Source organism: Xenopus laevis, chromosome 2S (genome assembly GCF_017654675.1).
Source record: "Xenopus laevis strain J_2021 chromosome 2S, Xenopus_laevis_v10.1, whole genome shotgun sequence".
Classification (NCBI taxonomy): domain Eukaryota; kingdom Metazoa; phylum Chordata; class Amphibia; order Anura; family Pipidae; genus Xenopus; species Xenopus laevis.
The window spans coordinates 97,598,750-97,611,990 of NC_054374.1; the positions used below are offsets into that span (position 1 = coordinate 97,598,750).

The window sequence follows — 13,241 nt, forward strand, 5'->3', positions numbered from 1 at the left end:
GCCCAACTACGCTCTCTGTGCTAGAAGAGCCGAATTTCTGGTTTGAAAATCGTAAATTCTGCTCTTAAAAGTACCAGGAGTGGCATTTTTGACGCCCCTGGTACCTATTGGGGCGCTGCTGCCTGAGGCGACAGTCTCAAGTCGCCTCATTGGCGAAGCACCCCTGTATGGGGCCTCCATTGTGTTGTTTTAAATGTTAGACTATTTTGGATCTGGCCAGTTAATATCTCCCATTGCACATGAAGAAGTCAATGAAAATTCTCTTGTAAATAAGTAAATCATCTTCATATCTAAACAAGATGTGCATTGACCAGTCATTTTTTTATAAAATGATCTATATTTGCATGTGTTTTAGGACTGGACAGGTGAAAATAAAATGGCGACTGTAAGAAATAAATGGCTTTTTTATTGCTTGACATTATACATTTCAAAATACTTTACCTTTTTGCCTGGAGGAACTAGGTTTTGATTTGCTTTGACAAGGTGTGAAAGTGCCTTTTTTATGTTCTTCTCTTTCATGCTTTGCAACACTGCAGACGGAAGGAACGTTTCTAGTCCCCATTCTTTTCTGCAAACGAAATGAACATATATTTTGAATACCTGTGTTAATTTGAAGTAAATCAGACAGCTTCATGGTTTTTTTCCTGAATGCAGGGATTTTAAAAAGAGAACTGCTTTTTGTTTTTATTGTTTTTCTCACAGACGAGATAACTCATATAACAATATACCTTAAAGCAACTGTGAATTTAGAAGGCCAAAGGACATTATCCTCACAACATTATTTATGTTTTATTGTCTACAAGGCAACATCATTAAGTCCCACCCCTTCAGTTTAGTCATGAAGGAAGATTCCAAATGCTTCTGCAGTTACATTTATATCCTCCAACATCAGAATATACCAGGCTGCTCTGGATAAACAACATGGCAGGGGAATCATGATGCTGCCTGCTAATAATGTCAGTTATGGTACTATGGATTTCAATAACTAGACTAGAATAGGACATTATGACTGATGGTTATGGTATTGGTGCATCTCTTTACAATGTGCATTGTGTACATAATGGAATGACTAAAAGTCTCATTTTATTAATCTAGTGCAGGATTTATGCAGCAGTGAGGGGTGTTCATTATAATTGTAAAGGTGAGCACACATGCACATATCATATGATTGTCTTTGTGTATATCACAAAGTTCCTCACCAACCCCTTGGATGTTGCTCCCACTGGCCTCAAAGTAGGTGCTTATTTTTTTTTAAATTCTTGGCTTGGGGCAAATTTTGGTTGCGTAAAAAATAGCTGTACTATCAGATAGAACCTCTTGTAGGCTGCCTGTCCACGCATTATGGGCCAGTGACAGCCCATAATTGGCACCCCAGGAACTTTTTGCATGCTTGCGTTGCTCTCCAACATTTTTTTTACATTTGAATGTGGCTCACTGGTGAAAAAGATTAGTGGTCACTGCTCTAATGGGTTGATTGGTCATAAAGTATATCAGATAAGACCACAAATGACCTTTAGTTATAGTTTCAGTAGATGTGGCCATATTAGCAGCTCTCCAAGCAATGTGTATTTTGGTTTGTTTTTAAGTTTGTTCTGATCTGGGCATGCTCTGCCACACTGATAGGATGTAATGTGCGCATGGTCTTGGTCTTTCTCAGAGATCGCTGGATTAATGTTTTGGGAGATTTGCAAGAAATCAGCAGTTTTGTTTTAGTCAGGGTACTGCTGCAAACAAATGCCTGAGTTTGGAGTTAATTAGATGGAGTTACTGAAGATATGTAAGGCGTTAAGGGGGGGGGGCAAAAATATTGTTTGCTGGATGATCCAGGGATACCTGAATAAAACTATATAATTCAATCTCTGGATAGTTTCCATTTTATTCCCCTATTATCTGGTCCAGCAGTAAATAATCACCTGAAATGGCAATAACATTATTTCAATAAACCATCAAATCGCAGTCACAAATAAGACATTTATTGGGGATAAATACAGGTCTATTATACAACTCCATAAACATTGAAATGTATATTTCAAAAAAAAAAATACTTACGTTTCTTTTATTTATACTCACTCAATATATTTCATGGAGATTTTCTGTGTTTGTTTTGTAGTAACTGTGGCAATATACATTTGCAGCGCTGCTAGCCGTAGTGCCGTGTCATATTTTAGCTCTGGACCAAATCTCTCTTGTACAACATCATTGCAGCTCTGGAAAACAACCAGTAGATGGAGCATTATGTCCACTTTAGGAAAAAAAGACAATTGTTTCTGCAGTAGAAGCTCATGCAGAGCATCCTATGTGTAGTAAAATTGTTATGCAAACGTAAGTGTTTAAAAGCATTATCATAACAAACACGTGACCTGGTTTCTAATAGTTTACCAAGTTAAAGAATTATAGTTAATAGTAGTTTAGGCTTGTAACAAGTGCTAAATATACTGCACAGGAATAAAGTATTCATTATGCTCATGGCACACACGGCAACTTGATCACTGCAGTTCTCAGGACCTTTCTTTGCTTGAATCCTGGACCTCATGATAACAGACAAGTGTTCTTCTTGGCATAACTGCAGCAGATTATGTATGTTTAGCTTTGTAGAAAATACATTTTTTTCCACTACTTCCGCTACCTGCAAATTTGTTAAGACCATCAATATATTAGCCTTCACTTTAATGTGCTTATTTATTTAACACATTGGCCAGTGAGTAACATGTTCCTAAGTTAGAGAGTTGCTACCCCTGTCCTTTTATTTTGTAGATTAATTGGTTCTAACCGTGACTTCTGCATCTGCTTGCCACTTTCACTGGTTGCTGACAAAGTTTTTCCAGCATATTTCCAAAAAACCCCCCCACATATTTGAAGAACTTAATTGTGTTAAATCATGTGAACAACTCAACTGCACTAAAATAATACATTATTCTATTTTTAATCACCCATTTGCCACAATTCTGCTAGCTCCCATATTACACAGCATATGGTCCCCATACAGTGTACAGTCTATCCCAGTGTTATCAACTTCTGTGATACCGAGGGCCGAAATTTCTATGGCAATGGCTCTGGAATGTGCAAAGCCAGCTTTGCTGGAGATGATGCTCCCCGTGCTGTGTTCCCCTCTATTGTTGGACGGAGGGTCGATAATGGAAGCCGATAATGGAGGGCCGATAATGGAAGCCAGTGTTGATCACTCCCCTTTCAAACCACACCCACTGTAAACCACACCCCTGTTACCACAAGAACTTTTAAGATCATATCCACATTAACCGTGGTAGCACACCAAAAAACCAAATGGTTGGTGCTCACTGCAGGGAAATCCCTTATCACTCATATGTGAAAAATTGTTAAGTCATGTTAAAACATACCTTTAAATACATATGCCTTTTACCCTGTGGATAATACAAGGGTCGGACTGGGGGGCCCGGGGCCCACCGGGACTTCTGGTCCAGGGCCCCCCTACTGTGATGCGCCATGCACAAGCTGCGTCCGTCAGCGCGCATGCGCGAGCAGCGTCGGTCAGCGCGCATGCACGAGCTGCGGCGCCGAAAACTTTTTTTTTTTCCACCAAAATTTAGATATCACGAGAGGGGGACTGGTTGGGGCCCACCGGGTTATTTCCCGGTTTCCCGCCGGGCCAGTCCGACACTGGATAATACAACAACCCCCCAACACATGATTAAACACCGTAGGGGCCCTTAACAACAATTTCCAAATGCTTACAAACCCCCAGAACAAACCCCTACCCGGCTTACATCCCACAGGTAGCATAGGGCAAGCAGAAAATGTCACACCCAAGCAGCACTGGGCATGCAAATTATGGCACTCCCAAGCAGCACAATGCAAGCAGAATATGGCACACACAAGAAGCTCTGGGAAAGCAGAGAATGGCACACCCAAGCCAAGCAGCACTGGGCAAGCAGAGAATGGCACAAACAAGCATCACTGGGCAAGCAGAGTATGGCACACAGAGAGCATAGGGAAAGCAGAACAGAGCAGGAGATGGGGAAACCTATCAGGACTCTATTATGGACAGTTCATACTGTGCTAAATACAGTGACACAGTGCAGGTGCCCCTCCAGCAGTTTGTATGAGTGGGAACAGGTGAAGAATGAGGGCAGTTTCAGTCTGGGTCTCAGTTGTGAACAGTACAGGTCTTGAACAATAGAGGTGTTACAAGTGTGAACAATGCAGTGAATTACAGTCTGAATTTGAGGTTTAAACAATGCAGGGGCCAGTTAATCTCCGTACTGATACATTTTAAATGTTACACATGGTAAGCACGAAGGGGCACGCCCCCGAAACGTAACGTTGTAATAAACACGCAGGGCTTTGCCCGCATGCATTGAGCTCTGAGTGCCGGTTTTCTTCTTGTTACACATGGTAAGCAGGCACAGCAGGCAGACTTTGATGTGGGGGGCCACACAAGGAGGGTTGTGGGCCGCCAGTTGGACAGCCCTGGTCTATTCCATTTAAGTAAACAGGAAAAGGCTGGAACTGGAGATGGTTGTTTCGGTTGCAGTGGTTCACCCATTTATAAAAACTCTTTTAGCTCATTTATGACGACAGAGCATAGTACAAAGACCTGTTGAGGTTGCATATAAGTCAATGGGAGAAGTCCCAATGATCTTTTGATGTGCGCTGGGTTTCATGCAATACCCCGAAGTTCTCGGGCAAACAACATAAGATATCTGAGTTTTCGGGTGAAAAAATCTGAAAAAAACATATAAATCAGATGAAAAATCCGAAAAAAACCCTAAAATCAGATTTTTCACGTTTTTTCCCCGCTAACAAAATTTTCGTGAAAGTGTATTAATACATAAGCCGAAAAAAACCTGTTCGGATTTGGTCAGTTTTTTTTCAGAAAATATTGAGATAAATTCGAACTTTGATAAACAACCCTCTAAGCTCTGTATTGTAACTGTACTTTATATTTATGAGTATTGTATTGATGACCCCTGTTTGTTTTACTAATTTATTGTTCTGCTGTACAGTGCTTTGCACTCAAGAAGCGCTATACATATAAAAACATACATACATACATATATACTTTACTAATCTGCAAAATTATTGCCACTGGATTCCTTTTCATTTCCTGTCCTTAGAATTTAGCTTATTGTATGTACTAATGAAGAAATAAATAGAACTTACTTGCACATATAAATATTCAAAGGCAACTGGGTCCCTCCGTAGTAAGTCAATTGGATCCTTTGGAACAAAGCTAATTCGGAATAGGCATCTCATCATGTGAGCACAGGGTCTCTGAGTCACCTGTGGAAAATAGTCAATACCCTTATTAACAAATACAATATGATACAGCTTGTTAAATGCAAATCTTTATTGAATATTCAATAAAAAATGTAAATAATAACTTTGCTGGTTGTGACAGGTGCCAGAATAGAAGGAAATATAAGCCAGAGTGAAATACAGTGAATGAAATATAAAATAATAATAATAAAAATTGTTAGGGAAATGTATAGGGGAAAGGTACAAAGTCACAAGCCCAATTTTTTAAAAAAATGCCTCTTGCTAAATGCTAAAGTTGACTCTTATGATACAAAGTATAATACAGTATAAGGATGTCACAGCTGCATTATTTACAATAGTGCTAGAGGCAAAAAACATCTTTATAATTATCTTGGCATAGACAAAAGCTTTGTTAGTACCCTCTATGAGCACTCAGACATTCCTTTTAAATGGCATAGTTCATTGAAACATCAATTAAAAATACCATCTGTGCTCCACTGGAATAAATATTTCAGCCATGTAATTAAATGTATGCTATGTTGGTGACACTGCGTAGATTAAAGGGATACTGTCATAAGGTACTTTTGCTGTAGTTTTAATACTGTATTACACTGTGCCTTGCAAATCTATATAATTTAAAATTATATTTTTGAACAAATTAATTTTTCATTTGAGTTTATGTGTTGGCAGCCATCTTTGTTTATTAGGCATGCTCTTTTGACCTTTAAATAATGGTAATTATGTCGAGGGGGAAATTTATTTATTTTTGGAAAGTTAAAACTAAGGGGCTGATTTATCAAGGGTCGAAGTAAAATCGAGGGAATTTTTGACGTTAAAAAATTCGAAATTCGAAGTAATTTTTGGATACTTCGACCATCGAATAGGCTACTACGACTTCGACCTTCGAAGTAAAATCGTTTGACTATTCGACCATTTGACCATTTGATAATCGAAGTACTTTCTCTTTAAAAAAACTTCGACTTCAATACTCCGCCAACTTAAACCTGCCGAAGTGCTATGTTAGCCTATGGGGACTTTCCAGAGCATAATTTTTTGTTTTTTGTACTCGAAGGAAGATTGTACGATAAAATCGTTCGAATAGTATGATTCGAAGTACGATCGGAGTACAATCGTACGATCGGAATAAGATCGGAGTACGATTGGAATACGATCGTACGATGCAAAAAATCCTAAGAATTCGACTTTGAATTCCGTAGTATTCAACTTGATGGTCGAATTTCGAAGTATTTTCCACTTCGAAATTCGACCCTTGATAAATCTGCCCCTTATTGTTTTGCATAAAGAATCTTGCCCTGGAATTCCTACTTATTTATTTAAAATGATATCTAAAACACAACCATATGTAGAGAATATCTATCTCAAATATATATATATATATATATATATATATATATATATATATATATATCTCAAATGAGATGTATATCTAATTATTATGCTTTCATGCATATTGCAATTTTTTGAACAAACAAGAGTTATTAGAATGATATGCTTTTGACTTCTTTTGGAAAATTTGGCTCTAGATACATTACATTATCATTATGGTTTAGAATCGCATAAATTCTGCCTGGAGGACAGTGTTGGTAGGTCTTATAGTCTGATTCTTTTTACATTCATAACATATGCAAAATGATATACCAATTTCTCTGATTATATTCTGAAAACGAAAACAGCTGCAGACCCATCTTTGCATTGTCAAATTTCATGGTAATCAGATTCATTCATAAATATTTCATAAATTGCAAACTAGCAATGTATTTGCCTTTGATCCAAAGAATAACATGAAATTACAAGATGGTTATTTCCTTGATATATTTTGTCAGAATTAATTTCATATTAGTGTTATTACCTTAGTTTGCTACTTTACCTGTTGACAATGCATTGGTATATTTTGCATTACCTGCGCTAAACTACTTGCTAAATTATATGCATTGCCCATTGCACTACTATCAGCATAACTGTTTTCCCTTCTCATTAAAATGTCATAATAGAATCTACATTTAATGCATAGGTAGGAAGACACATCTGGCAGATCTGATTCTTGCAACTTTTTATAGTGTTGCACAGTAGTTGATATATATTTGATTATAAATGTATCATTGATGATATGAAACATATAAGATCAAACCTGAGTAAGAGTCTCCTGTTCATGTAACAAAAGAAGTTTGGTTCCAGCTCCTTCTGTCGTTTGCTCAAGCATCAAAGAAAAGTGTTCAATGCACTTTATGGAAAGCTTTTCTTGGAGTGTTAATATAACATCCTTTTGAAAGAAAATTGATTTATTGAAATGGCTGCAAAATTCCATACATTTTTACTGTAAATTAAAGTAAATTTGAAAAATATTAGTTATAGAACATTTGTGGAATACTTGTTGTGAATGAAATGTGTACAGATATTTTAAGCCTGGTGGGATCAGACTGAAGACACATTTATTTATTCAAAATTAGTCAAATTTCTTACTAAGTTACTTCTGATGGTTTCATTCATATTGCTCTTAGATATTATAAAAAAAGAGAATTAAAACAAATACAAGCAATGTAAAAAGCACTCACGACAAAAATACGAAAAAATTCACAGTCTTTATTACACCAAAGTAGTTACTCTGATTTTATGGAACGATTTCACCCTTCCACTTTAATATTGTTGTTAATGTGAGTTGTTCAACAAGACAAGGCAGAGTTATCAATATTTTAATAATCAATTATTTTATTTAATTAGAAACAACTTGAAAACAAAAGACTCAAAAGTGTGATTACATAATAAAAATATCAAAAACTCCTATTAAAAATTAAAACAGTATTATCAAATTCTATTCTTCACTTTCAATACCTTGAATGTTGAATATATAACTCCTATTAACTCAGCAGCTTTTAGATGCTCATGGAAACACAAAATCAAAAATCCAGCTTTTTACATAAAAAATAAAATTAGAATGTTAATATATCTGCTCCTTAGAGGATACTCTAAAACTAGGTGCAATAGTTGCTCTATCTCTTGTAAGCCATAGCAACCAGTCAGCAGTTGAAGAAATTGACATTTACGTCACTTTTTTCTTTGAACATTTTTAATATTTGAAAGCATATGTGATTGGCAGGTACAAGTTACTGGAGAAAACCTTGTACCTTTTTTAAATTACCCTCCTTAGTGGGTAAAATGAGCCAATCAAGTGCTGTACTAGAAAATTAGCTGTTTTCCATGCAAAATGTACTTATTTGTATAAAAAAAAAGTATGATTAACAATGAACAATTAAGAATAAATGAATAATAAAATTTTCAGCAACAATTATGTTATAGTGTGTGCAGGAAATGTGAAGCAGTATGTATCCATAACACTAGTTATAATGCTATTCCTATCACCATTACTTTGTGTTCTTGTCTTTGTACTATTAATACAAATGACTAAATAGATGAACATGTATTATCTGTCCCGCATTTATTTTCACAATATAAACAGATGGTAAGGATTGCTAAAAATAAATTGTTAGAAACAATGAAACCCACAGATAGACACATTCGGATTAGATAGATTACTATGTCAATTATATTTTGCCTCAGTTTAAGATCTCATTGCTTTCCTTAATGAGGGCTAGAGAGCTGCTGAACACCGGACTGCTTTAATGTTTTATTATACAACTATTAATCCCAGTGAGGAAATTTGATCAGAAATGTGATTCCCCCTGATAGAAGGATATTAATGCGTAATCACCTTATGCTTGCAGTTCTAATTACTGTCTGATACAAAACAGAGAAGACTAACAGACAGCTTAGTGCATGTTGCTTGTTTTGCTATGCAACTTCTCTTAAATGGGCAATAATGATTAATAGTGCTCAAGTAATAATGTTAACATATAAGGGCACATTTCCTAGTTCTAGGCACGGTACTCGTTACAAAAATAGATTGAGAAATGTGCCCATACATTAAGCACTCATGGCTAGTTGCTACCACCGAACACCTCCCTTGACAAGGTGGTAGGGTGCATGACTCTTTTTGTATTTTGCACCTATAAATACTCAATAGTGCACCAATTGAATAACTTGCAAATGAAGATTGCTACCTTCAAACTTGGTGTTGCAAATGCAAGTGCATAACTCTTTCTATCTGGTCTCTGGTGCTATTACACATTTTGTGCCTGATTATGGAATGCATTCGTTTGCTGGAATTCTGGGCATAAAGTTGCATTCTGGGTTTAAAGATGGGGAAATGCACCCTTTTGCATTCTCTATTCCATTTTTTAATGAGCTGTATTCATTTTTCTTGACTGCAAGTGACATTTACAACCATTGGCCCTCCTGCTGTTGCATGATAAATTCCTAGCAATATATTGTTAGGGCAAGATAATAGGTGTCATTTAAGAACCTCAAGTTCAGTTACTGTAGCACAACTTTAGCTGCACCATTCAGTAAAGGTACTTGTATCTAAAGGCACCCTTTGCACTTGCACATTTTAGGTAAATTCCATGTATGTTTACTAAATAGGCCCCCAAGATTCCTTCTTTACAAATTAATATATGTTAATACTCTGCAACTTGGATGCACCGTTCATCACAACTAAAGAAGCATTCAGTCAAACAGAGTTTGCAATAATCCCTGCTCCATCTGTGTGTTAGGCTAGGCACAATAATCATTTATGTTAAAGGATTTGGAGGATATCATTAATGTCAGGGAGAACCAGAAGTCATATAAACATCATTTAAAAACTGGTCCCAGTATTAAATGTATGTTTCCTAATGCAAGCAGCTTGGCTGGTCAAATGAAAGATCTGGATAATGACTGGATCAGAAATTTGTATTACTGAAACATGGCTGAAAACGGAGGGCTAGTCCTTTATTCTATTAAAAAAGAGGCGGGTTATGTCTGTATGTTAAGCAGAATTTATGGTTAGAAGTTGTTGTCGAAAATGAGAGGCCTGGTGCCTTATGGGTCAAAGTTTTTACAGGAGACAGACAAATTATTTTTAGAAATGTGCTAAAGTCCCTTACATATGCAAGCAGGAAACGTTCAAGTTGAAGATAAAAGGCATCATAATGGTGGATTTTAATTACCTAGATTTAATGGAGTGTAATGGAACTGTGCTGCCAGGACAGTTAATGATAACGTGCTACATGACAAGTTTATGTCACAGTTTGTTGACCAACCAGAAATCATGCTAAACTGGATCTAATGAATGCAATATCATACATTATTTTTAGTCCAATTACAAAGTAAATAATTTGTAAAGAGTGGACCAGAAATGTTTTACCTTTGTCTGACATTTATTAGCAAAACAACCAAACAGTTTAAAGAGGAATCCATACTTAAGTTATTTTCTATAAACAGAATACTCTGAGGGGCATATTTAAGGTTTGAATGCTAAATTCAAATTTTCAAATGTTTCAAAACTCACAATTTCAAATTTAAAACCACCAACTCAAATTAAATTTGAATGTGAGATTTATTACAGTAAGACCCTTAAACATTTGAATTCAAATATTTGCTTCCTAAAACCTGCCGAGTTCATGTAGAAGTCAATGGCAGGGTTCCCTTGAACTTTTTAAAAATGTTGTGTCGTTCATTAAAAGAATTAACAGTGAGCATTATAAATGGCATAGTAATGTAAAGAAAATGAGTGATTTTTTTTCTGTGTCGAGCTCTGAATCTCACATCTTGACAAATCTGTGTTAAAAGACACAGGTTAAGTGGGCGGGTAACATGCACACAGATTGAAGTACTGCTTATTGAGGCTCAATTATTATTTTATAATAATAATTATTTATTTTTTTATTATGAGCCCCTGCTCATTTTTCATGCAAGTTGCACTTTGGCGCAAGGTTCAGAGTGCAACTTGCATGATAGCATGTGCCTTTCACGCATATGTATGCAGTGTCAGCAGTGTTAGCACTGCATGCTGAAACTGACACAATTCTTTACACCCCATTATGTGCAAAGAGTTGTGCTTATGGATGCAGGCAGGAGCAAGGTGCAAAGTACAAACCAAATAACCATTTCTATACAGAGAAATGCGACTTGTAATGTGACATACAAATATGTGTATGAATATTGTGTAAATGCAAATTAATATATAACTGGTTTACAGTGTTACATATTTCTGAAATTTTTTGAAACGTTTATACAGAAACCTAGGTCTTACCTTTATAGAAGTGCCACTATCAAAGCGGAAAGATTTTGTTTGCCCATTTTCTAAGTAAACCTTCAGTACATTTGGCATGAAAAGAAGTGAATTATCTTTGAAGGTTTCCTGTATGAATATAGAAAATATTTAATAACCAGCAGAAAATAAACTGGATAATAAAAAAAAATCATAAAATTCAAATTTTTAAGACTTTATTGACTGTTAATGCTCCAAAATTCATTCCATTTGTCAGAACGAATGATTGGAGGGATGAATTGTCAATTGGTGGCGAGGAAGGAATGTTAACTGCAATTTATTACTTTACTTCCTAGTCTTTAGGGAGCTGTACTGCATATTTTGAGAAACAAATAAGCTAATTTCAATGGTAGTTTTAGTCAACTGAATTTATAAACCAATACTAGGCCTAACTGAATAGGGTATATCATGTTTTCTTTATACCTAGGGTATATCTTTTGCCCATATAAACGCCCTAATTCTTTCTTTAATTTCTTTCAAATCTTATGAATGAAGGGCATTGGGATGATTGTAATGTTGTGTCCAATTCCACAATTAGGGCAGTGGTACTTGCTTTACCATTCTTACCATTTTTACCATAAAATTCTTATTCACTCTCTCGTCATATCACGTCTAGACTACTGTAACTCTCTTTTAACTGGCCTTCCCCTCCAGAGACTGTCACCTCTCCAGTCCATAATGAACACTGCTGCGAGGCTCATACACCTCAGCAACCGCTCCTCCTCTGCCTCGCCATTCTGTCAATCCCTGCACTGGCTTTCGCTACCTTTCAGAATCAAATTCAAATTAATGACCCTGACATTCAAAGCAATTCATAACTCTGCCCCACCCTACATCTCTGAACTCATCTCTATATACTCACCCAACTGCTTACTACGCTCCTCTAGTGACCTGCTACTCAAGTTCAAGACTTTGCAAGGGCTGCACCCCTCCTCTGGAACTCTCTCCCACGTTCTGTCCGACTTTCTCCCAACTTTTCTGCTTTCAAGAAATCTCTTAAAATGCACTTCTTTCGAGAAGCCTGCCCTCACTCTGCTTAACTACCAAATGCAACACCACATACAGTACCACATTTCTCACCCACTTAATTTGATCTTGCCCACTCCCACACCTTGTGTATTACTCCCTTCCCTTTAGAGTGTATGCTCTTTTGCATAGGGCCTTCCTCACCTTTTGTACCGGTATTGATTGTGATGTATGTAACTCCATGGGGCCCATTTACTTATGTCGAGTGAAGGAATAGAATAAAAAAAACTTCGAATTTCGAATGTTTTTTTGGCTACTTCGACCATCAAATGGGCTACTTCGACCTTCGAAAAATCTTTTGACTATTCGACCATTCGATAGTTGAAGTACTGTCTCTTTAAAAAAAAAACTTCGACCCCCTAGTTCGCCACCTAAAACCTACCTCAATGTTAGCCTATGGGGAAAGTCCCCATAGGCTTTGCTAGCTTTTTTAGGTCAAAGAAAAATCGTTCGATCGATGGATTGAAATCCTTCGAACCGATCGATCAAACGATTTTTCGTTCGATCGAACGAATTACTGTAAATCCTTCAACTTCAATATTCGAAGTCGAAGGATTTCAATACGGCAGTCGAATATCGAGGGCTAAGTAACCCTCGATATTCGACCATAAGTAAATTTGCCCCAATATGTTCTATGTATGTAATTCATGTGATTTAGTTGTATAATCACATTTACTTTACAGTGCTACAAAATATGTTGGCGCTATATAAATATATGTTAATAATAATAATAAAATACCACCCTGAGAGACTGGACAATTTCCCATAAATGGCCAGATAGTTATGTTTATTGAGTATCCTGAAATCATCAGGT

General features: G+C 36.5%; 1 protein-coding gene across 3 annotated transcripts in view; it reads right to left on the bottom strand.

The window, feature by feature from the left end:
* Window positions 1-13,241, bottom strand: part of frmpd4.S (FERM and PDZ domain containing 4 S homeolog) — a 222,464-nt gene that overhangs the window by 18,392 nt on the left and 190,831 nt on the right. For all 3 annotated transcript variants that reach the window (XM_041584176.1, XM_041584177.1, XM_041584178.1), the window contains 5 exons: window positions 11,384-11,491; window positions 7,385-7,516; window positions 5,140-5,259; window positions 2,071-2,207; window positions 442-568 (listed from right to left, as the gene is read on the bottom strand). In XM_041584176.1, the coding sequence (XP_041440110.1) occupies window positions 442-568; window positions 2,071-2,207; window positions 5,140-5,259; window positions 7,385-7,516; window positions 11,384-11,491 (624 nt within the window). The remainder of the gene's footprint in view (window positions 1-441; window positions 569-2,070; window positions 2,208-5,139; window positions 5,260-7,384; window positions 7,517-11,383; window positions 11,492-13,241) is intronic.